This window comes from Poecilia mexicana, unplaced genomic scaffold (genome assembly GCF_051168715.1).
Source record: "Poecilia mexicana isolate PSO_F unplaced genomic scaffold, ASM5116871v1 scaffold_13, whole genome shotgun sequence".
NCBI lineage: Eukaryota > Metazoa > Chordata > Actinopteri > Cyprinodontiformes > Poeciliidae > Poecilia > Poecilia mexicana.
Window position 1 is genome coordinate 31,899,466 of NW_028263382.1, and position 22,390 is coordinate 31,921,855.

The following is a 22,390-nucleotide window of genomic DNA, read 5'->3' on the forward strand; positions in this document are numbered from 1 at the left end:
CACATTCCAGTTACACATTTCCACATGACTTGACTTAGTTCTTAGCTGTGACTTCTATCAGACAATCTGGAAATAAAGCTATGTTGGATGTCATTGTTACATTTTGGACTTGTTGGGCGCTGTGGATTGAAATTCTTCCTTTTAAATCACAGAAGCCGCATGAATAACTCAAGTTTGTTACTGCTGAATACAGATAGAAGGAACAGGGTATGGATGGTTGAACTTCCATGTCTGTACAGGTTCAGAGCGAAGAGGAGCTGGCTGTAGACTGGGCTCCACCAGACCACATGGTCTTGTTCCAGCACATGACCGAAGCTCAGGCCTGTTGGCGTTTGCTCCGTGGCGAACAGGAAGAGAACAGAGACGCCATGCTGGGTCAGACCAGAAGCTTCTCCGTACGCCTGGAAATGGGTTCCACCCGCTTGACAGCCCATGTCAGCGAGAAGAACTACATCCTGCTGCACACCAAGGCCTTCTCCCTTTCAAAGCACGCTGGCTCCATACACATACGCTCCCCTCTGCTCGTCTTCAACTTCGACGGCAACAACATCGTCTCCTTCAACGAGCTGGACGTGGAGACTCACGACGAGCTCACTGAGATGCAGCTGCACAGGGACACCTTCCCGTTCCTAGCCACTCCCCACAACCGAGTCTGGGTCCTCACCTGCCCGTCTCTGTCCGTGGAGTTCCCTTACCAGTACAACTTCTCCAAAACCTTCGACATGGCCATCGGCGTGCAGAAGTGGCTGAAGACTCTCCACCTCCCTCAGAGCCCGCCGCCGTCCGAGCAATGGCTGCCTCCTGATCTCGTGTTCAAAATCAGCCAGTTCTCCTTCGTCTTCCTGGATGACGTCTTCGAAATCAAGCTGAGGGACAACTACGAGCTGATGAAGGATGAGAGCAAAGAGAGCGCCAAGCGCCTGCAGCTTCTGGACAAGAAGGTGGCAGAACTCAGGAAGCAGCACGGAGAACTTCTGCCCGCCAGAAAGATAGAGGAGCTGTACAGCTCGCTGGAGAAGAAGCACATAGAGATCTACATCCAGCGCTCGCGCCGACTCTACGCCAACACTCCCATGAGGAAGTCTCTGCTGACCTGGACCGTGTCGGACCTGGAGCTCATCGCCCTGGCCGATCAGTGTTTCCACGGTCCGGAGAAAGTCAGAGAGCAACTGAGAGACATCGACAGGATCAGTCCTTTCCCCCGAGACGGGCTCCCCCTGGTGGTTCAGTGGTGTCGTGCTGTCAAGTTTAAGCTAGGCGCTTTTTTGGGTAAGTCTATCATTTAAAAAAAAATAAAAAATTTAAATCAAAATATTTTAAGGTGATGTCTAATTTTTCAAACATGTTATGTTGTCAGTGAGAATTCGAGATTATCCGCGCTACCTGTTTGAGATCCGGGACTGGGAGCTGTCGGGACGTCTGATCGGGACGGAGCAGGACGGTCAGGCGAGGGCTCGTCGCAAGCAGACTGTCCCGCTTGGAGCGCCGTGGGGAGATGTGACGGTCCACAGAAACATGCCTCCACTCAAGTTCTACTATGATTTCAAATGTAAGTTCTGCACATTTTTGTAGGTCCTGCTAAAATTATTCAATTATTTTTATATCAAAGAGAAAATATTGTTTCATTTTCCTGTAGCAAAATTAATTCTCACTGTCCAAACTTTGACAGCATTGTTTTAATTTAGTCGGTTGTAGGCATAGACTGATTACATTCTCACTGTATGATGATGATAAAACTAACAGGTTTTTTTTTTCCACAAGAATTTTAATCTAAATGCAACAGTGCGCACCACTAATTAAAAAGCTAGCTACGCTAACCGTAAACCACTAATCATGAACAATAGATGCAATAGCACTAATCAACATGGTATTCAACACTAAATTCAACAGTGTTGTTGGTATTTAGCAGAAGCTATTGCTATAGCGCTAAATTCAACAATGTGTTGACAGCTTGTGTCGCCCTCTGCAGGGTCAAAGTGGTCATTGCACACCTCATTGTGTGGTTGCATCTCACAGTGATACTTTGTAACAGACCTTTTCCCTCAAGGTTTCAGTTGCTAACGCTGTTGCTAATTTTGGCTAATTGACCATAAATGTCTAACAACTCGGAAGAGTTCTTAACTGTCAGTAACCAAAACTTCAACACAGACATCAAACCTTTTTTCAGTGGAAAGTTTTTGATAACGGTCAACTAATTCAGTGCTTTAGAATTCATTCAGAAAAATTAATTTAGCAGCAGATAAGTACGCTAAAAGTTTTCAAAGTTAGCAAAAATGTTAAAGCGCTAAACAAAAGAATTAGCTGTGCTATTAGCGCATCGGTGAAGGTGTCCCCATCACTGCTAAAATATATAATATGATCTAATTCCTTTTATTTATAGCAGAGGAACATTCATTACTAATATTGTAACACATTGATTAAGAAAGTTATTATATTTAGTTATTTAATATTTGATGCGTGGAGTTAATCAGAAGCTAAATAAACACCATGAGTTATACTGTTACAATGTTAGTCATTTTTACACATCTGTTCTTTAATCCCATATGTAAAATGGGACTGATATTAAAAACCAGTATAGTTTTCATGTTTTTGCTGGGGTTTTTTTGTTGTTTTTTTCATTGTCGAAAGGGTAATAAGATATATTTAATATACATAATTATTAAATATAATGCTAGGAAATTCATGACCAGCGCAGAATGATGCCATAACGTTTTCCTCCAGTTCTGATGAAGTCGCTCTCTCTGCAGCCAATATCTCTCTGTATACCATCGTATGGGGGCCATGTTGGGACCCTGCCTGGACGCTGATTGGGCAGTCGGTAGATCTGCTGACCAAACCCACGGCCGATCCGTCTCCCCCTCTGGCCTGGTGGGACAAAAGCCGTCTGCTCCTGCACGGACACTGGGTCATGAACATCGAGCACGCCAACCTGCATCAGCTGGCTACCGAGGTGAAGCAACTTCTTTATGTCTTTGCTTGATTCTATTTATGTCGTTGAGATTATTTATATGTTTTTGAATATTTCCTCAATTCTTTCTATTGTTTTGAGTGTTTCTGTTTAACTCAATTGGTGTTTGGGTTCTTCCAGGATCCGTACAACACAACCGAGAATTTGCACTGGGAATGGACCAAACTGAACTTCGACTGGAATCCTGGGGAGTTTGTGTTTAAAGGGAATTTGGACGTAAACGTCCGGACGGCATCAAAGTAAGCACCAACACTTGGAATGAAATCTGTTTCCACATTCATAGATGAGATTTTAACCAAGAAAATCCCCACTTTCCACTCCAGGTATGACGATATCCGTTTCCTGCACTTGCCCAACCTCTGTATGACCCTTGATCTTCAGTGGCTTTGCCACGGCAACCCCCACGACCACCACGCAGTGATGGTCTGCTGCACTGAGAACATGGCGGATGTGACCTCGGGACAGCCTCACGACTCCTACAGAGCTTTTCGCTCTGAAAACCTCAACCTCTCCATCACGATGGACCTCAATCAGAACTGCTCCACTGGTGTGTGTCAGAACTGTCAGACCTCAAAGATGAATCCACGGCATGTTAAAAGACTGCATTCGTCTTGTCTTCTAGAACCTCCCGAGCCTCGAATCTTGCTGTACAGCAGCACCCTGCGCTGGATGCAGAACTTCTGGGCCACCTGGACCAGCGTGTCTCGACCGATCTGCAGAGGCAAGCTCTTCCACAGCCTGAGGCCAATCCGCAAAAAGCTGGGTCAGCACTACAAGCAGATGTCCTACACTGCTGCCTTCCCTCAGCTGCAAGTGAGGTTTTTATTATTTTCCGAAAGATCGTTTTTCAGATAATATTTTGAAAAAATTATTTAGCAATTTGTTATCAATTTTGTTTTAAGCTAAATATGCTCATTTAGCTTCAAACAAATTGATTCTTTGTGTTTAAAATTTCAAAGTGCTTAAAAATCTTCTTTAGATACAAAGTCTTCAAGGCCCCAAGTGCCGTAATTCAAAGTATTAATTAGCGCCACATAAATGCATCAAATAAGTACTGGTATGTTTTAAACATTTTAAATTAAATTAGAAATAAACACTGCATAATGTGTTTATTAATAAACACATTGCATAATGTTATGTTTACACCTGGACCAGTTCTCACATGGGGTTAAAGCATTTTATAAACAGTACATATATATGTATATATATATATATATATATATATATATATATATATATATATATATATATATATATATATATATATATATTTGTTAGAACTGTCATCATGTCATGAGAGTATAGAATGAAACAGATATGTGAAAAAATGTTGCTCTTCTGCCTTCTCTTGATAGCTTCACTTGATCAGAAATAACCAATCAAAACCAGGAGGAGGGTCTTAGCGCTGTCAGTCATCCCTGTCTACATGCTGCTCATACCCTCCCCCGTTCTCTGCTCGGTGGTTAGTGTGGCCACCAGTAACAGCAGATACAGTTTTCCTGGAACAGAAAGTTTTCTCTTTGCCATCAGCGTATTAAGCAGTGCGAACAGGAGCACCAAGACCCTCCCCCTGGCTCTGATTGGTCGTTTTGGACCTAGTGTTGTATTTCTACAGTAGGACCACATAGAGGAAGAAGAGGGAATAACTTTTTTCACAATTGTCTCATGGTGACAGAAATGTATACGAAAACATTTTTTTTATGAAAGTTACCTACTGCATCTTTACCTGGGTTCAGAAAACTTCCAGTCTTCTTACACTTCATCTAAAAAACACAGAGCTTCATAATTCATTTCTTGCCAACCATCCAAGCAAAGGATGTTAATAAACCTGCATCTTTCTTCTGCAGATAAGCTTTTTGCTATGAGTTAGCTGTAGAGCCAGAATATTCTTAACTTTTACTTCTGTTTCATGTGACTTCTTGATAGCTGAGCCCATAACTAGTTTTTTAGAGGCTTAAACCCACAAAAAGGTTTCAAACATCTGCATTTAATCAGGCTGTAGTATTGATAAACATGTATTGTTTATCCCTCAGGTGCATTACTGGGCTTCCTTTGCGCAGCAGAGAGGAGTCCAAGTGGAGTGCAACAAAGGTCACGTCTTCACTCGTGGGACTCAGAGACTCATTCCACAGGGTAAAAAGCATCATGGGATTTAAAAAAAAAAAAAAGCTTTTCTGTTTTTTCTCAGACTCTGCACATAAATCTACCTTTTTTTATTTAAAAGCCAACTCTTGTGTGTTGCTTTTGCAGCTGGCACTGTGATGAGGAGGCTGATCTCTGAGTGGAACGTGACTCAGATGGTGAGTGAGCTGTCTCAGGTGACGGTTCACCTGATGGCCTCCACCTGGGACGAGACGGCTGACCACCAGATGAACGCTCAGGTGAAGAAGACTCACCTGCTCAGCCTGTCATCGCTTAGCTACCAGCGGCAGAGCAACCGCATGGAGGAGGTAATGGCTGGAGCTCGTTTCTGGTTTTCATGGTAACCGGGAAGGGCTTAAATTTTTATCATGTTATTTTGCCAAACTACTGTGATACCAGTAAAGGTGATGATGAGAATTATTTCGTCTTTTATAGGAAATTGTATGACTGTGATTGTGTGTCACAGCAATTATAGCCCCAAAAACAGAAACACTGCTCTTGATAAACATTCCCATTTTGTAATTTGCTCTTTTAGGACACCGGTCACACAAAGAAGTGTGATTTGTATCACTAAACTGCACACGATATTTTCAGATTTATTGCTATTTACTGGTGTTTCAATAAACAACAGTGGAAAAAATAGTAAAAGTGACAATACAGACAATGTGGATGTTTTTTTTGTTGTTTTTTTTTTTTTTTACTTCATTAATTGGAATTTATTGCGACAACAATAAACCAGAATTCTGACCATGACATGTATCACGATAAATGACAAACAATACGATAAGTACTCATTCTTGGTAGCCAGAAAGAGGGAAAAAAAAAAAATTATTTTGTTTGTTTGTGATTCCCGACAGGAAGTGAACATCACAGATGAAACAAATGCCTCTTACACTCACAAACTGCGCCTGGTGGACCTGCGGGCGTCCTGGACGACCATAAACAGAAACATCGCCTTCGGGCTGTACGACGGTTACAAAAAGGCGTCCGTGTTGAAGAGGAATCTCTCCACCGAAGCTCTGAAGGGTCTGAAGATCGACACACACCTGCAGACGAAGAAACTCAAGCGTTCCCCCTCCAGCTACTCCCCGACCGCGGCTCCCGTCACTCCGGTCATTCCCGCTGCCAGTCGAGTGGAGAAAAGTCAAAACGAAGGTGGGCGCTCCCAGCTGCGGTGACGGCGACGATCTCCATCAGGGGGATCGGGAACGGCTCAGCCGCATCTGTTTCTTTGGTGTTTTGCAGGAACGTCGATGTTGCAGAAGCTTATCGAGGAGACGGACAAGTTTGTGGTGTTTTCCGAGGAAGACTCTGGAGTGAGCGACCAGCTGTGTGGCATCGCAGCCTGTCAGACCGACGACGTGTTCAACCGTAACTGGTTCATAGAGCTGGTCAACTGTCAGGTAATCGCTCTGATGCTGCGTTCAGGAACCATCACGGTTCTAACAGGCCTCTGATGTGACCAAAGTATTTTCCAGGTTTGGTGAAGTGTGGAATAACAATGAAAGATGAAATGAATTCATGTTTTATTTCATTTAACAACAAGCAGCCATAAAGCAGACTAGTGTCGATTACAGTATTTCCACCATTTTGACCTAGTGAGTCACGGTTTATGATCTTTTAAGCCTATTATCAGAACTGATTGAACTGGTTTTATGACCACATGTTGGTTGAAGATTACAAAATTTCTATAAATCCAGGATCCAAACCACAGAAACTTCAGCACCCAGTTAGGAAATATTTTGGGTAGAGGTGTTCCGATTGCAGTTTTCTGGGCGATCATCGATCTTTTAAAAAGCCCGGCCTGCTGAATATTTAGTTCATCTAATGAAACCTTGTCCAGCTCAGAGACGGACTTGGGAGTTACCACATCAGTCTGAATGTGATTGTCTTCACCTAGATGATGCTCCGCGGCACAGAAACAGCCGGCTGTGTGCTGGTGTCTGCAGCCAAGGCCCAGCTGCTGCAGTGCGAGCACCACCCGACCTGGTACAGCGACACGCTGAAGCAGAAGACCACCTGGACCTGCCTGCTGGACGGCATGCAGTACTTTGCCACCATGGAGCTGAATCCCTCTGAGCAAGAGGACCGTCAGCTGTGGCTGGAGGTAGGCTCTGCTCTCAAGAGCAAAAGTAAATGCGTGTGGCTGAAGGGCTATGCTTATTCTGCTAAAGTTACAAGCACTGCTTCCAAAAATGCTGGGATTACTAATTTTTGGACAGAATCTTTAATCTGTGTTTTTCTTGTTTAGGTGAAAAACATTGAGGAGCACAGGCAGCGTAACCTGGACTCAGTGCAGGAGCTGATGGAGAGCGGCCAGGCAGTGGGAGGGATGGTCAGCACCACTACAGGTACAGGAAGACTCGATTGTGCTTCGAGTTATTAATATCTGTATCAGTCCCAATGTTGAAGAAAAAAAATCTATTCAGGCTAATTCTTTGTGCTCTGAGCGATGTCAAGCTTTTTTTTATTTATTTATTTATTTTACATTATATTTAGAATTCCTAATTGCACTTTCTGAACCATTTGAATGAAGGTTTGATGTAGTTTATTTTTTACATGTTTGAAAAAAATGGTCAGCCTGTTGTTTCAGTTTATCTACTATTTCTTTTCCATTGGCTGTTCTACTACATACTGCACTGATTGAAAAAGTTAAAGTTGTGTTGTGGTGCAGTTATCAAATAAATGAGTAATTCAGTAAATTTATGCCTGTTTGAAACAAAGAAAAAAATGTTTTAAGTCAATTCAGCACTATTATTCTGTTTTGTTCGCTATCGCCCGATAATAAACTTTAGATATAAGTACAGGAAGTAAATAAAAAATAAATAAAAAAACAGGTTGGTGCATCCTTAACTGTGCTACAAAAGTATCTTCCAAATTCAGTAAATAATAGGAGTGAGAAGAAGAGCACATTTTTAGCTCATGTATTCTCTGATTAGATTTAATTCTGCTCGTATCAGACGGTTGAATTTTACGTTTGGCAGACTGGAACCAGCCAGCGCAGGTGAACGAGTCGCAGCAGGTGCAGCGCATCATCTCGCGCTGCAGCTGCAGGATGCACTACATCAGCTACAGCCACGACATCAACCCGGAGCTGGCCACGCAGATCAAGCCTCCAGAGATGAGGAACAACCACGAGAAGGAGGACCTGCTGAAAAAACAGGCGGGTGTGTGTGATCACAGGAGCAGCACTGAAATCCAGTTTTATTATTTTCCAAATCCAGCATTACAAATATTTTTGTATTTTTTTAAAAAATTTTTTAACCATATTTATTAACCCAAAAAATGCATAAAATTAGACAGACCAATAACTAGTGGTCAACATTACCTGATACTCACAAATGAAACAAATGGCTGCAGTTCAACACGTTATTTTTACCAGATTGTAAAAAGGGTTTCCTTCTCAGTCCTTTGAAGAACTGAACTCAAACATTATGTGAAAAAACTGGGAATCCCATTTTTAACATAAAAGAAAATGTCCCTCTTAAAAAAGGTTTAGAGTAAAACACAATAAAAATACTTATCACATGAAAAAAAAAGCTACAAAAAACAAAAGCTTGTGCAGACTTCCATAATAATCAGGACGCTAAACACCACAGAAACTACTTTATATCCTTCCTTTATCGCAGATATAATCTTATTCTGTGAAATTCCACATTTCATTGTGAATTTTATTTTGCACATTAAATTGTGTGATTTCATCAGCATTTTAAGCATTATGGAAATCATGAGCACTGAAGGAAAACAAAAAATCAGTTCAATTATTTCTTTTCAGGTGCTGTGGAAACGTTCACTCTCATTCACCACGACCTGGAGATTTCCACGAACCCGGTTCAGTACGCCATGATCCTGGACATCGTCAACAACCTGCTGCTTCACGTGGAGCCCAGACGCAAGGTGGGCAGGAATGCCAGCCAGCCGGGAATCTCTTTTTTTTTTTTCTCTCTCTCTCTCCTTTCTCCATCATCCTGTGACGGTTTACGGTTCTTCTCCAGGAGCACAGCGAGAAGAAGCAGCGGGTTCGCTTCCAGTTGGAGATCTCCAGCAACCCCGAGGAGCAGCGCAGCAGCATCCTGCACCTGCAGGAGGCGGTGAGGCAGCACCTCGCTCAGATCAGACGCCTCGAGAAGCAGATCTACTCCAACATCAGGGTGAGCCGCACCGCCTCGCTTTATTTGATTTTATTTTGGTAATATTACAACTTTATCCTGGTAGTGCTATAAATAGAAAGGAGAAATGCAATTGAAGCAATGTGAATCATTTAAAATTCCACCTCCCTTTAGGCTCAAACTGACGAAGCGAACAGTGACGAACTGATGGACATCAACATGCGGCTGCAGAACCAGCTGAACCAGGAGAAGAATGACATGCAGATGAAGAGCGAGGAGCTCAACATCCTCATCAGGTCTCTCCTCAGGACCGATGGACCTTTCTAACAACAAGCAGGAAACGGCTTGAAGTGAAAAACATCTCTGTTGTTTTTAGGTGTTTTAAAGATTTCCAGCTGCAGCGGGCAAACAAGCTGGAGCTGCGAAAGCCACCAGAAGACGTGGGTGTCGTGCGCAGGACGGAGATCTACTTCGCTCAGGCTCGCTGGTGTCTGACCGAAGAGGACGGGCAGCTGGGCATCGCAGAGCTGGAGCTGCAGAGGTTCATGTACACCAAGGCGAGTAGAAGCTGTCTGACCTCCGTCTGTCTGATGCGTTTCAAATTCACCATCTCCTGCACTCGAGACGTCACAGAGGAACTAAATATCCACTTCCTGTCCTTTGTAGCTGAACAAGTCCGATGACACGGCCGAGCATCTGCTGGAGCTCGGGTGGTTCACGATGAACAACCTGCTCCCAAACGCAGCTTACAAGGTAAATTTGATTTTTGAATTTTTTTTTTCTCTCAAGAAGTTGAAAGCGTAGTAAAATATATAAATGTATAATATCTGTAAATATTTAAAATGTTTATATCAGATACTGATATCGGTCCAAATTTTTAGATCAGCGCCTTCCTAATTAGTTGAGAAAAGCCGTATGAATACATTTGAGCCACATTTGAAAGTAGCACCATTCAAACTAACTCTCCACTGTTGTACGATGCAGAAATAAGAGATAAAATAAAACTTTAAATGAACGGCATTCATGCCGGTGATGAGTGCATGTAAACGTCTGACTGGAACACCTTGTATTGTTTTTTGTTTTTTTACTTTTGCTGTTTTCTCTGTGTGTTAATGTATTTCTGCCTGGTTTCCTCCGTGCAGCGTGTGAGGGTACGTACTGAGGACAGATGTCTGTGTTTGAACCCACCTTGGTTTGTCCCGGATGGGATCACTCCACAGCTCCTCTGGGAGTTTTTACTGTCGCATGTTGAAAGCAACTAGCCGCATGTGTTCCTGATGTCTCACCACCGTGTTCACGTCATCATCTCCACCTGTTTCCGTGACGCACCTTTCCGACCCCGTCCGAGCCGCGTTGTACCGTCGCTGACCTTGTCTCATTTTTCCAGGTTGTGCTTCGACCTCAGAGCAACTGCCAGTCCGGGCGACAGTTCGCCCTGCGCATCTTCAGCAAAGTGCGCCCCCCGGTGGGAGGAATCTCTGTGAAGGAACACTTTGAGGTCAGAATCGCGTCATGCTGCTGCTGCTGCTGAAGCACATTTTACTGCAGTTTTGCTTTGATTGAGCCTCTCTGCTGTGATCAGGTGAACGTGGTGCCGCTCACCATCCAGCTCATGTACCAGTTCTTCAAACGGATGATGGGCTTTTTCTTCCCGGGCCGAAACGTTGAAGAGGAAGACGTCACAGATGAGGAAGACAAGTCCAGAATGGTCACTACCGGTACGTCGTTTTGTGATGAAGGCCTTTTTTATCTCTGTACACAGTACGGCTAGTTGAAATCCTTGATAATGCCTGAATTTTAAGATTTGGAAAGAGCTTGATTCATGTATCAAGACCTTGAAAGTGCTTGATGTTCAGAACGGCATAGTTTTGTAATAAAGTGCAATCTAACGTTTGATTAAAAGCCTAAATCAGAAAATGAGGTAAAGCCAGATATTTTCATCTACCTAATTAAAAGACACATTTTTTCTGATGATTAATATTTTTTGAAGGGCAGTTTTGTTTACAGAGACTTTATGATCCATTTTATTCATTGTTTCGGTTTTAAGTTGTTTTAATTTTCGTTATGTTTTTAGTTGTCGTTTTATTTCGGATACTTAAGATAACTTCCATTTTGTTTTCTTTACGAAATGAAATTTTATTGATCTTTGAGAACGTGAACTTGCACATACATGCCATTATCTATATGTTACTTGAAAATGCTCTCAAAACCACAATATTATCATTAATCGTGATAATTATTAGGACGATTTATTGTCCAGCAAAAATGATCCTAACTGTGTGGATCCTGCAGCAGACCGATCAATACCAGCTGCTATTTTCTCCATACGCAGTGTTGAATTACTCGTGTGTTTTTGAGAACTGTGGTCTCATGAGTGTGTGTGTGAGAGTGGCTCTGTGGTGGTGTTAGGTGTTGCCGGCAGTGTCAGGCAGAGGGCATAGTGCTGACACTTATACGGTGTGTGTTTGTGTGTGTGTGTGTCGCAGCTATTCCAGTCAAACCCCGGCCGCTGTCGGAGGACACCATGGGCGCCATGGGCCCCAGTAAGAGCATCACCCAGGGATTGAACCGCACGGCAGGGGTCAGGAGGTCATTCAGGAAGCCTCCAGAGGTGGGGAGTCGATTCTGAACTGAAGCTGTTCAGGAAGGAGAGAAAAAGACAAACTGGTGTTGTGTGTTTTCTCCACTCAGCATCCTGTGGATGACATCGATAAGATGAAGGAGAGAGCTGCTATGAACAATTCTTTCATCTACATCAAGATTCCCCAAGTGCCTCTGTGTGTCAGCTACAAGGTGGGTTTCACCTTTAACACTAAATTCACCACGAACTTCTTACATCAATCAGTTTATTTTATTTTATTTTTTACAAGATTTGGTCAGATTAATCACGCCAATGCTCTGAGTAATCATTATGCTTAACTTCATAAGCTGGAAATGTAAAAATGGATATTTCTGCCCCCCCAAAAAAAAGAAAATAAAATGTTTTCTTGTCTCAAAGCAGATATGAGTTTTCCAGGTTCTCGTGTTCAGGAAGGTTTAAAGGAAGTCATTTTGTTACAAATGTAGTTTAGCACATTTCAGCATAACAGCAGCTCAAAGTGCTTTACATCGTGAAAATATATCAAAAAAATAAATAACATTATAGAGTCAATGGTAGTAAAAACCCAATAACAGACATTATTAAAATCATCGTTCCGCATCAAATATCAATGCTCCAATTATTATGGTGTGAAAGCAACTCTAACCAGCTGGGTTTTTAATCTGTAATTTTCTAAGTGGAGACGGAAACAACACTTAATGTTTGTAAAAATAAATACATTTGTTTTAATTTGAATCAAATTTTAGTCCATTTGTTGTTGACTAGTAGCAACTAGAGACAAAATGTACCAGATTGAATCCAATAGCAGCATTATTTATAGAACAGACCTGTGAGCTGCTTCTCAAAAGTCCAACATAGTTAATGAGATTAGTACCATGCATGCTTCAGTAAATGTAGGAAGTTGCAATAATGCAAATTCACAAGTTTTCCACAGCCTTACCATCTTCCACGCAACTTTTCGTGAAAATCTGACCAATCAGATTTTGAGATTTTCTTAGTGCACAACGGTATCAGTTTGGATGCTGACCTGTTGTCACTAGATTCCTCCATCCACGCCAACATCTAAACCAATGACTGCAGGTTTTGTCCCCCTTTTGCCTTTTCATTTTCATTTGCTCCCTTTCAAAGTTTCTCCTTCATTTTTTATGTCTAAATGTGTTGTGTGTGTTTTTTTCCCCGTCAGGGAGAGAAGAGCAGTGTGGACTGGAAGGACCTGAACCTGGTTCTTCCGTGTTTGGAGTACCACAACAACACGTGGACGTGGCTGGACTTCGCCATGGCTGTGAAACGGGACAGCCGGAAGGCGCTTGTAGCGCAGGTGTGAACACTTCCAAAAAATATTCACACCCTGTCTTCAACATTACGATCACAAACCTTAGTGTATTTTATTTGTTACTTTCTGCCAGTCTAAAACATAAAATGCTAAAATAGTTATAAAGTTGAAGGAAAATCAAACATTTTTGAATTTTACTAATTCAAATATATATATAAAAAAGTTAAATTGTTAGGATTTTTTTCTTTTCTTATTTAAAATTTTTTAAAAGGTCCATGTTTGTTTGTTTTTGCTGCTTATCGTTCTTCATAAACGGCTCCATGTTGCTGCCCAGATGATAAAGGAGAAGCTGCGGCTGAAGCCGGCCTCCGTGGCGGACCTGCGCGGGAAGGCGTCCGACGGGAAGGCGGACAACAACCAGCAGCAGCAGGAGGAAGACGAGAAGGCCCGGCTCCTCATCGGCCTCAGCACCGCGGACAAAAGCTCCAGCAAGAAGAGCATCTTCAGCCGACGCAAGTGAAAAACGAAAAAAGAAAAAAAAAACACTCCTCACTGACATGGCTCCCTCTGAACACCCGAACGTCACTCCAGCTTGTGGAACCACGTTGGAAGAGCGGGCGAAGCTTCTCCTGTAGTTTCACTGCATCACATGAGCCTGCTGAACTTGTTTTCGAAGGATCTCCATGGATATCTGGATGTCACAATGACCAAATGTGTGCTCTGATGTTTTTTTGTTTTTCTTTAGTTTCTGTGTGCCAATTATAGCATTTCATACACTGGGCAGCTCTGATTTACAAAAGCATTTAACTGACAGAGCTCGGAAATAAATTCAGGAGCGGTAAATTGGTAAAGCGAGAAAATTTAAAACTTATCTCGTTAAAATGAAAGTTTGTCATTGTAATGACACGTTTGATGTGTTATAACAAGAAACCTCATCTTAATAAACTCGTTTTAGCGAGTTTGCATTGAGTTATAGCATTCTCGTTTTAATGAGAAACTTTTCATTATGAGAAATGTTCGTTAAGAATCTTTTAACGAGAAGCTTCGTCGCCATCACAAGAAAGTGTAACAAGAAACGTTCTCGTTTTAATGAGAATCTCTTAAGAGAATCATTCTTATTAGCAAGAAACATTTTCGTTTGGCATCTCGTTACGTTCATGTTTTAACGAGATATTTTCTTGTTCTCACAAGATACATTCTCGTTTTTGCTAGTTTTGCATCTTGTTATATATAAAGAGAATCTCTCATTGTGAGAAACTCTTATTAACTAGAAACATTCGTGTTTTCACAATAAACTTTCTCGTTTAAACGAGAAAGTTCTCTAGAGAGTTTTGCATCTCGTTACACTGAGATAAAAATGGCTAGTTTTTATCTAGTTGAGACTTGAATAAAGGCATAAAGAGGCTCGCTATGACTTCTTCTCCCTCCTGCTTCCTCTAGACAACATCTAAAAATCCCAAGAGGTTTTGCTGATTTACCATTACAACTTTTCTTGTTTTGTTATTGCTAAAATGAGATGTTGCTCCTGAATTTCTCTCCCACCTCCGTCAGACTGATGACCCGGATGTAATAAGTATTTTTATTGCATTGAAAGTAGCGAGGCAGATTCCTGCTCCTCTCCTGCTGGCTCAGGAACACCGCTGCAGATCCAGCACGCACGCACGCACGCACGCACACACACACACACACACAACACTAACTACTAACAGCTGGGATTCCATTCATTTCATGCTAAATCTAAATTTATCAGTGTATGTTTTACCACATATGGAAGAAGCTGATCTGGGCTGCATGACTGTCGCTGACATGAAGGCCGACATGTTTTCGATTTTTATTGCATCACTCAGCCTGCTGTTTTACTTTAACTTTACCTCAGTGCAATTAATCAAGAAGAAATAAAATATCTTCGAGTACTTGATGGTTATGTTGAAAAGGAAAAGAAAGTGCATCTTCTGTAATTTTAACACTAAAGCACTTTTCATGCAAAGTATTTGATATTTTTGTAACCACGGTTGTTCTGTCACTTGTCTTGAACGTGTCGATTAAAGAGTAACGCAAAAGCGGCTGTGCTCTCTTCCGTCCCGCCGGCTCCTTTTGTTTACATCTCGGTTAAAGTCGCTCGGCTCTCTGCGGGCTGATCGATCATCGATCTGACAGCTTCAACTGGAGCGGAATCTCCCCGCAAATCAGGCTGGAGACGCGTCACATCCATTCATCCATCCATCCATCCATCCGCGGGACGCAGCTCCAGTCACACAGACACGTGGATTTACGAGATCAAAACACGAAGACTGCGGCTTTTGTTGTTGTTGCTTTTCTGCGTTTTAACTCACTTTTTTTTGTGAGTGAAAGTCTTGAGGATGTGATGGGATGCGAAGTCAGTAAAAACAGGAAGGTGAGTGAGCGATGCAGATGCGTTCGCGTTGGATGTGGTTACGTATTTTTATGCAGAGTTCGTGCAGTGATTCTTGTGTAACTAGAAGTGAAACGTGTTTTCTTTACTCGGCAACAACAAAAATAAAACAAATAAATCTAGGTCCAGTTTTTACTTTGCTCCACAAATGGACATTGATGGAAGTCAAAAATAGATTATAGATTGGATAAGTGCGTACTGACCTTCATTCTGATCATTCCACGCGCGGTTTTGTCGCAGACGTGGCTCGAGCCTTCATGGTTATGTGGAAAATAAAATGTAAATAGAATTGATGCTGTTCTTTAAAAGTATTTGCCCACTTACACTTTTTTTTCTTTTGCGCACAAAAAACAGCTTTGAAATAATTTATTAAAGGGAGAGAACTGACCAAATTCTCTCCTTCGATAAGAAAACATAGAGCGCATATTAAATACGTTCTACATTTTTTAAAACGTAATATTGTTTGAAAAAAATATTACGTAACCTTTATGACCAAATGAAGTAGGCATGAAAATCCCGAACAACATTGACAACTGTCGAATCTTAAGAAGAGCAGGCCAAAATGACCAAACAGTGGCGTGAAGAATCAGTAAATCATTTTTGAGTCAAAGCCATAACAGACAAGCATAATTAGATAATTAAGCCCAAATAGATGATTTTGTTTAATTTACAAATTCAATAAATAATCTCAGAAATTCGATCTGGACAAGTTTGTAGTTATGACATGGCAAATTAAGAATTCTGTTGGTGATATTCCACCACTGACGAAAGCGATTTGATTTTTGGTTTTCATCAGATAGAGGATCCACCAGCTCGACGTCGCTTCAGTCATGGCTTTCTATCAAACGTCCGGGTCTCCATCGCTCGCAGACTCGGACACTCTGCTGTATTTTCTCAGCCTGTGGGAGTGAACCGAGAGCCGCTTCCTCCAAGTGACAGGGAAGGAATGCTTGAGAAAGAGAAACCTCCTCCAGCCCTCATTTCGCTCTTCCTGCCAGAGTTTCCACAACGTAACACTCCATCAGAGGACTGTTTCCAGGTGGGGAGTTGGTATTTAAACCAAACTAGCTGGTGTGGGAAAGTGACCTCAACTTTTCTGCTTTCAGGTTCTCGATGTCATCGCTAAAGGCTCGCTTGGACCCGTCCTGAAAGTCAGGGATGTTCACCAGGAGAAGGTTTGGGCTGCTAAGGTTTGTTGAGATGTAACTCCAAAAGAGGAAAGTGTGTTTGAGACAAGTCAGAACGCTTTACAGGAAAACAAAGGAGAAAGAAAATGACATTAAATTATGAAATACATTAGGATGGTAAAATTAAGTATCACAAAAAACTTTAAAATACAACCTTAAAAGAAACAAATAGGTAAGAAATTATAAAAGAAATGTATATTTATGAAAATGTGGTAGACAAAAAATATTTTCAGTTATAATTTTTTTTAAAAAAGACAGTAGTTTCTGCACATCTCAGATGTCTGAAGGTGATTTCAAAGTTGAAGGGCTCAGAAAATAATGACTTTTGTCTTTTCTGCTCGAGGCTAAAGAAAATTCGGACTCATTTGTGGATAATTTGAACAAAATGAATCAATGGTTGTAATGTACTACGGCCAACTGGTGACACATACATATATGTTCTTGTACTCAGAGCTTTGGGGGGCATCAGATAGATTATGAATGAAAGTGGACCAAAAATGGAGCCTTGAGGAACCCCACAAGTGATTGTAGTTTTTATTTATTTATTTATTTATTTATTTATTTATTTTTAAGCAGTCCCACTGGGTCAGCTCTGAAAGGTGTTGGCACACAGCACCAGACAATCCCACCAGAGATTCAGTAAAACCAAGGCTGAAGTTTTTTATGCATTAATTTGAAATTAATACAATATAAAGCACTAATTTCTCAAGTTATATTGCTTTTAATAATGGACATTTGTTGTCACATAGGTTCTACCAAAGTCAGAGATCTTAAAACAGGGAGTGCTGGAGCAAACGAAAGACGAAGTTAGAATTCAGGTAATTTTTGTCAATTTTTCAGAAAAGTAATGGCTCTCAAAAATTATACTAACCTTATTAATTGTTATAAATCAGAGATTTTTTTAAGGTTTAAAGGAGGGATGTATTGTTTTGCATTTAATCATAACCTTATTAATTGTATAAAACAAAGCCAGTTTAAATACTACTTCCACATTTAGCTGTTAGTCTCATTTGTCCACTTCCTGTTTGTTTGTCTCTGCTTTGCAGAGGCAGCTCAGACATCCGTTTATTCACAGTGTGCAGGACTGCTGCCAGACACAGCACCACCTCTTTATCAGTGAGTCAAAGCTGTAAAGATTCCTACTACATCCAAATTCCAGCCCTCCGTTTTAAGGAAGTGCTCTGAGATCCAGTAACAGCTAGAGTAACAAAATTAGACATTTGTCAGAAAACAACAACAAAAATATCTAGAATGTGACCAAATGTGGAAAACATTCATGTCAGGTTCATGACTGTGTTTTTGACCTTTCACCTTCCTCACCAACATTAGGTGGGAAAAAAAAAAGCTAATTTTCTGTGGTTTCCCTTGCAATTTTCTAATTTCACATATTAATTCAGCCGCCTGTGCTGACCTGATTGAACTCATCAGCAGGGACCTAATAAGTATCTGTGCTAATCTGTGTTATCCCCCTGCAGTGTTCGAATACTGCAGCGCTGGAGACTTGTACACGTACTGGTTACTGAAGGGCCAGTTTGACCAGGACCAGGTTCGACTCCTTGCTGCAGAGCTGGGCAGTGCCTTGGGTGTGTGTGTGTGTGTGTGTGTGTGCGTGGGTGTGTGTGTGTGTGTGTATGTGTGTGTTCAACAATGTTCATCAGAACTCATTTTTATTCTTGTGTGAAGCTTACTGGATTCATTTCTCTTTTCCAGGTTTCCTACATGATCTGGGAATCGTCCATAGAGACGTAAAGGTACAATTTTACTTGTACGGTGTAGTTTATTTTTCTTGGGTATAATCTGAGTTATGTTCATCATTGTCTCCATTATTTTTCAGATGGAAAACATTTTGTTGAGTGATCAAGGTAAGGCACATCTCTTTTTATACATGTAGTCCACATGTAGCTGGATATCTGGGGAAACAAATACATTTTTATGCGTTTTTTGGCCCTTAATCCACATGAAAACTTTGTTTAATATCACCACAAATGCTTATTTAAGCACACAAATACAAATTGGAAAATGAAGATTTAGTGCTTCATGCATTAGAGTCTGTGACAAATAATCCAACATATCCACAAACTTGATTTGAAACGATTCCGTCGCCATTCTCGTGTTTTAAAAACTTTATATTATAATAAACTATTTTAAAGTAGTTCAGCCTACATATCTATCCATACAAATTAACCTCCTGGTGCCATGCTTAATTCCTAACAGGAAGTTGTGGTTGTTTTGAAGCAATCTGATTGGTTGACAGGTTTTAGCTGTGCACCACACTGCCCCCTATGGGTTTGGAATGTTTAAAACGACACGCGGAGGTGGATTTTTGCGGTTTGTCTGGATGAAAACTTTTCTGAAACCGATCCTGTCTGCAATATTATCGTTTTAAAAATATTAAACGATATTTAACGTGGCGTTAAAAAAAAGGGACGTGGCGTTGACTGCACAGATGGAGATATTCTCTTTTAAAAAGACCCAGCAACATGTGTACAATGCATCAGACGAACCCTAAACAGAAAGCAATGAGGAAATAGAAGGAAAACATTAGCAAAATGCCCAGAGATGCTCAGATCAAGAACTCATTGTCGATCAGTCACTAAACTGGATAGAAAAATCAAAGGTTACTGCAGATATTGGCCAAAAGTTGCTGTGTTTTGTCTTGATTCAGGTCACCTCCGCCTGTCTGATTTTGGCCTGTCGCGCCAACTGAATCGAAGTGGACGAGCGTTCACCGTATGCGGAACCATTCAGTATATGGGTGAGCTCTCCTACGCTTCTTAAGAGAACGTTCCTGCTGTTTTCCAGCTCTTTTTAGTACATGTTGGCTTTCCTTTTGACTCTGTGACCGAGTGAAAGCCCCCGTCTTCATCATCGGTTTCTTTGCTGCTCTGGATTCAATTTGACCCGGTTAGAAAACCGAAACATTTGTGACGTTTTGTCTTTGGGATTTATTAGAACTTCCTTCTGTCTGTTGTTTTTCACTTTTATTCCTTTGAGTCATGCTCATTTTGTTTTTTTCAAACAGCGCCTGAGGTTTTGAGTGGGGGTCCGTACAGCCACGCTGCAGACTGGTGGTCTCTTGGGGTTTTGTTATTCTCGCTGGTTACAGGAGAGGTAACTTTCTTTTGATTCACTCATAACAAACGACGCATTTTATTGTTTTTGTTTTGCCTGTTTTTGTTTTCTCCTTTTGCAGTTTCCACTCGCAGCGGAGTCGAACCACATCAATATGTTGAAGAAGGTCAGAGACTGCTCTTATGTTCCACCAAAGACCCTCAGCTCTGACCTCATCCTACTGCTCAGTGAGGTCAGTCGGCTTCAGAAACATCCTACATTTACCTCTGGGCCAGAAAATCTCACACCTATGTCTCTTTCTTTTCCTTTCCTCTCCTCGCCGCTTCAGCTTTTGTGCAAGAGTCCAGCGAGCCGCCTCCGTGACCTGCAGCGCTTCAAGACGCAGGCCTTCTTCAGGGGCGCCTCGTTCGACTCGTATATCCTCCAGAAAGCACCGGTAAAATTCCTCCTGGAGCTCAGAAGCCATCCTGACTGGGCAGCCATGTCGAGGAGAGGCTCCGTGGCGGACTGGTTTGAGAACTTTGACTTTAATAACACCTTGAGCGCTCCTTTAACTCTCACTGAACTGTCTCCTGCTTCGCCCGGTGAGGACGTGGCGTTGACTGCAGAGCAGGACTAGAAACCATGACGACACGGTTCACTACGCGTATGACGAACATCCTAATTTTTTAACATGTTTTGCCTGTCAGTCTTTTCTCTTTAAAACTACATATTTACAGATATGTTGCAAATTTTTTGCATTTTGTACCTTTGTGTTTCTGGATGCGTTTGTATTAAACTTTATATGCTTTAAGCTGTTTTAAGCATTTTATTGAAAGGCTAGAAGAGGCTTTTGTAACTTACAGAATATTTTGTAAAAACAAGTTTTTTGATCTTTCTATCATGTTACAATGTTATTCCCTCATTCAAAACATACCTGGAGTATTGCCTTGATTTTTTTATGCATCTTTGAGAAATCCTTAGGTTACAGAAATTGTTTTAATTAAGCCACATCAGAGAGTTTTCAAGCTTAAATGGCCTGTTTAAGGTCAACCCACAGCATAGATTTCAATCCAGACTTTGACTAGGTCACTCCAGAATATTTACTTATATTTGTTTTGCTATTATGAGGTGTAGTTGCTGGTGGGCTTTGAATCATTGCCATCATAGAACAGAATTCATGGCTCTGGTTCTATCCAGCTTCCGAAGAACTAAAGTATTCTAATACCATCATACTACCACCACCATGTTTGACAGTAGGTATTATGGGTATTTTTTTTCTTTTCTTGAAATGCTGTATTTGCTTTAGATGTAACAAAACATTCGGCTTTGAAAAAGTTAGAATATTTTCCCCACAGCCTTGGGCGCCGTGGGTTCACTTGACGTTTGGTGGCCAACTTTCAGCCTCCACATGACCTACTTAAAGGATCCCTCCAAAACCCATTTAGGACATCCATAATAGGATGGAAAATGGAGCACCAGATAAAGTATCATCATTAAACGTCTTTAATTAGTTAACGCGGGAAATAAAACCCTAAGGTTCCCACGGGAGATAACCGAGTATAATTGCTGAACTTCGCAGAGCCATGCGTCTATTTCAGAACCGCTGAATGGGAGAGCATCGGCTCCTCCGTGACACTGAATTCCCTCTCAGGCCTTTGTCTTAGACAGGTCCGCCAAGTCTGTGTTGTGGCTGTGCGGGTGGCACGCAGTCCAGTGACCCACATCTGCCTTCGCCGGCACACTGACCCAAAATAGAGGAGAGAGGAGTCCCCCGGAAAAGACGGATGAGTCGACTCACCTGAGGGTTGGTAAATAGCGCCGTTACATAACTGAGCACGCGACGGAAGCAGGTTTATTAACTAAGGAAGTAAACGGTTCGGGCTCATGGACAGGGGGTGGAACATTTAAGCAAAGTCACTGATCACACAATTACCGTTATCTTCCTGTAGCAGTATGCGTCACTTTTCAAGTTTAACTTTCCAATCCAGGAACGTCTAATTACTAACCTCCGACTTTCTGTTTCCCTGGAGTATAACTGTGACACAGCAGGGGCCAATTTCAGTTAACCCCTGACTGTTAAGCTGAAGAGAGATGGCAGGAAAAAATATGTTAGGTCTTATGATTATACATTTAAATGTGTGCTACACTATGCTGGAATTTTATCTAAAATTTGGTTAGGTGAAACTATGACTGAAGTTTATGTACAACAATAGAGATACACCAATCTGATATTAATATCTGTATCTTTAAAGCCTCGTTAACACAGGAGTGACCAAAACCTGGAATTAACCATTACTATATGATCTCCTACTGAACAACTCTAAGGCTCATAATCAAAGTGAGAGGACATATAGCCCTGATAATTTGGTACTCACACAAACCCTCTGAGATTCTGAGGGTGTGAGAACCAAATTATCAGGAGACCAGAAACTTTCCTTTGGGCATTTTTTTTAAACTAATTAAGATAAAAATAAAACCTCTCAGGGGAGAGGTTAAATAAAGCTGCAACAGGGGCAGAGATTATGGATATATGATGTAGGTTTTGTAATGTAGCCTGAGTCCTAATGGCTGCTGTAGGTATAGGTATGTAGTGATAGGAACTAGTATTTGGGGAGAAAAAGAAGGATTCCTGTCACTAAAAGCTG

The 22,390-nt window shown here is 41.5% G+C and overlaps 2 protein-coding genes across 6 annotated transcripts in view; both read left to right on the top strand.

Annotated features, from left to right (window-relative positions):
- bltp2 (bridge-like lipid transfer protein family member 2) overlaps nt 1–15,151 on the top strand; it is a 30,190-nt gene extending 15,039 nt beyond the window's left edge. For all 4 annotated transcript variants that reach the window (XM_088012066.1, XM_088012068.1, XM_088012067.1 and 1 more), the window contains 24 exons: nt 240–1,269; nt 1,358–1,549; nt 2,748–2,950; nt 3,089–3,207; nt 3,292–3,515; nt 3,591–3,781; nt 5,002–5,101; nt 5,219–5,418; nt 5,968–6,265; nt 6,356–6,513; nt 7,011–7,217; nt 7,362–7,461; nt 8,095–8,277; nt 8,886–9,007; nt 9,106–9,261; nt 9,394–9,515; nt 9,596–9,776; nt 9,886–9,972; nt 10,607–10,717; nt 10,802–10,937; nt 11,706–11,830; nt 11,911–12,012; nt 13,002–13,136; nt 13,426–15,151. In XM_088012066.1, coding sequence (XP_087868192.1) covers nt 240–1,269; nt 1,358–1,549; nt 2,748–2,950; nt 3,089–3,207; nt 3,292–3,515; nt 3,591–3,781; nt 5,002–5,101; nt 5,219–5,418; nt 5,968–6,265; nt 6,356–6,513; nt 7,011–7,217; nt 7,362–7,461; nt 8,095–8,277; nt 8,886–9,007; nt 9,106–9,261; nt 9,394–9,515; nt 9,596–9,776; nt 9,886–9,972; nt 10,607–10,717; nt 10,802–10,937; nt 11,706–11,830; nt 11,911–12,012; nt 13,002–13,136; nt 13,426–13,611 — 4,668 coding nt within the window. In that variant the 3' untranslated portion in view covers nt 13,612–15,151. The remainder of the gene's footprint in view (nt 1–239; nt 1,270–1,357; nt 1,550–2,747; nt 2,951–3,088; nt 3,208–3,291; nt 3,516–3,590; nt 3,782–5,001; nt 5,102–5,218; nt 5,419–5,967; nt 6,266–6,355; nt 6,514–7,010; nt 7,218–7,361; nt 7,462–8,094; nt 8,278–8,885; nt 9,008–9,105; nt 9,262–9,393; nt 9,516–9,595; nt 9,777–9,885; nt 9,973–10,606; nt 10,718–10,801; nt 10,938–11,705; nt 11,831–11,910; nt 12,013–13,001; nt 13,137–13,425) is intronic.
- A 70-nt stretch (nt 15,152–15,221) lies between these two features.
- On the top strand, nt 15,222–20,556 carry rskra (ribosomal protein S6 kinase related a). Of its 2 annotated transcripts, none has more exons than XM_088012071.1 (12): nt 15,222–15,490; nt 16,305–16,543; nt 16,611–16,694; nt 17,441–17,509; nt 17,738–17,807; nt 18,167–18,274; nt 18,402–18,442; nt 18,526–18,553; nt 19,357–19,446; nt 19,714–19,802; nt 19,885–19,995; nt 20,092–20,556. In XM_088012071.1, exons 1-12 carry the CDS (start codon nt 15,457–15,459, stop codon nt 20,380–20,382), a joined length of 1,254 nt encoding a protein of 417 aa, XP_087868197.1. In that variant the 5' UTR covers nt 15,222–15,456; the 3' UTR covers nt 20,383–20,556. The 2 variants fall into 2 exon arrangements, with proteins under 2 accessions (XP_087868197.1, XP_087868196.1); XM_088012070.1 differs by having other exon boundaries at nt 15,222–15,486; nt 16,301–16,543.
- The last annotated feature ends 1,834 nt before the right edge of the window (nt 20,557–22,390 follow it).

Bases quoted from the DNA above. Each gene is read 5' to 3' on its own strand.
- rskra (XM_088012071.1), top strand. From the start codon at position 15,457: ATGGGATGCGAAGTCAGTAAAAACAGGAAGGTGA. The intron at 15,491-16,304 runs GTGAGCGATGCA...TTCATCAGATAG, and splicing joins CAGTAAAAACAGGAAGGTGA to AGGATCCACCAGCTCGACGT. The intron at 17,808-18,166 runs GTGAGTCAAAGC...ATCCCCCTGCAG, and splicing joins ACAGCACCACCTCTTTATCA to TGTTCGAATACTGCAGCGCT.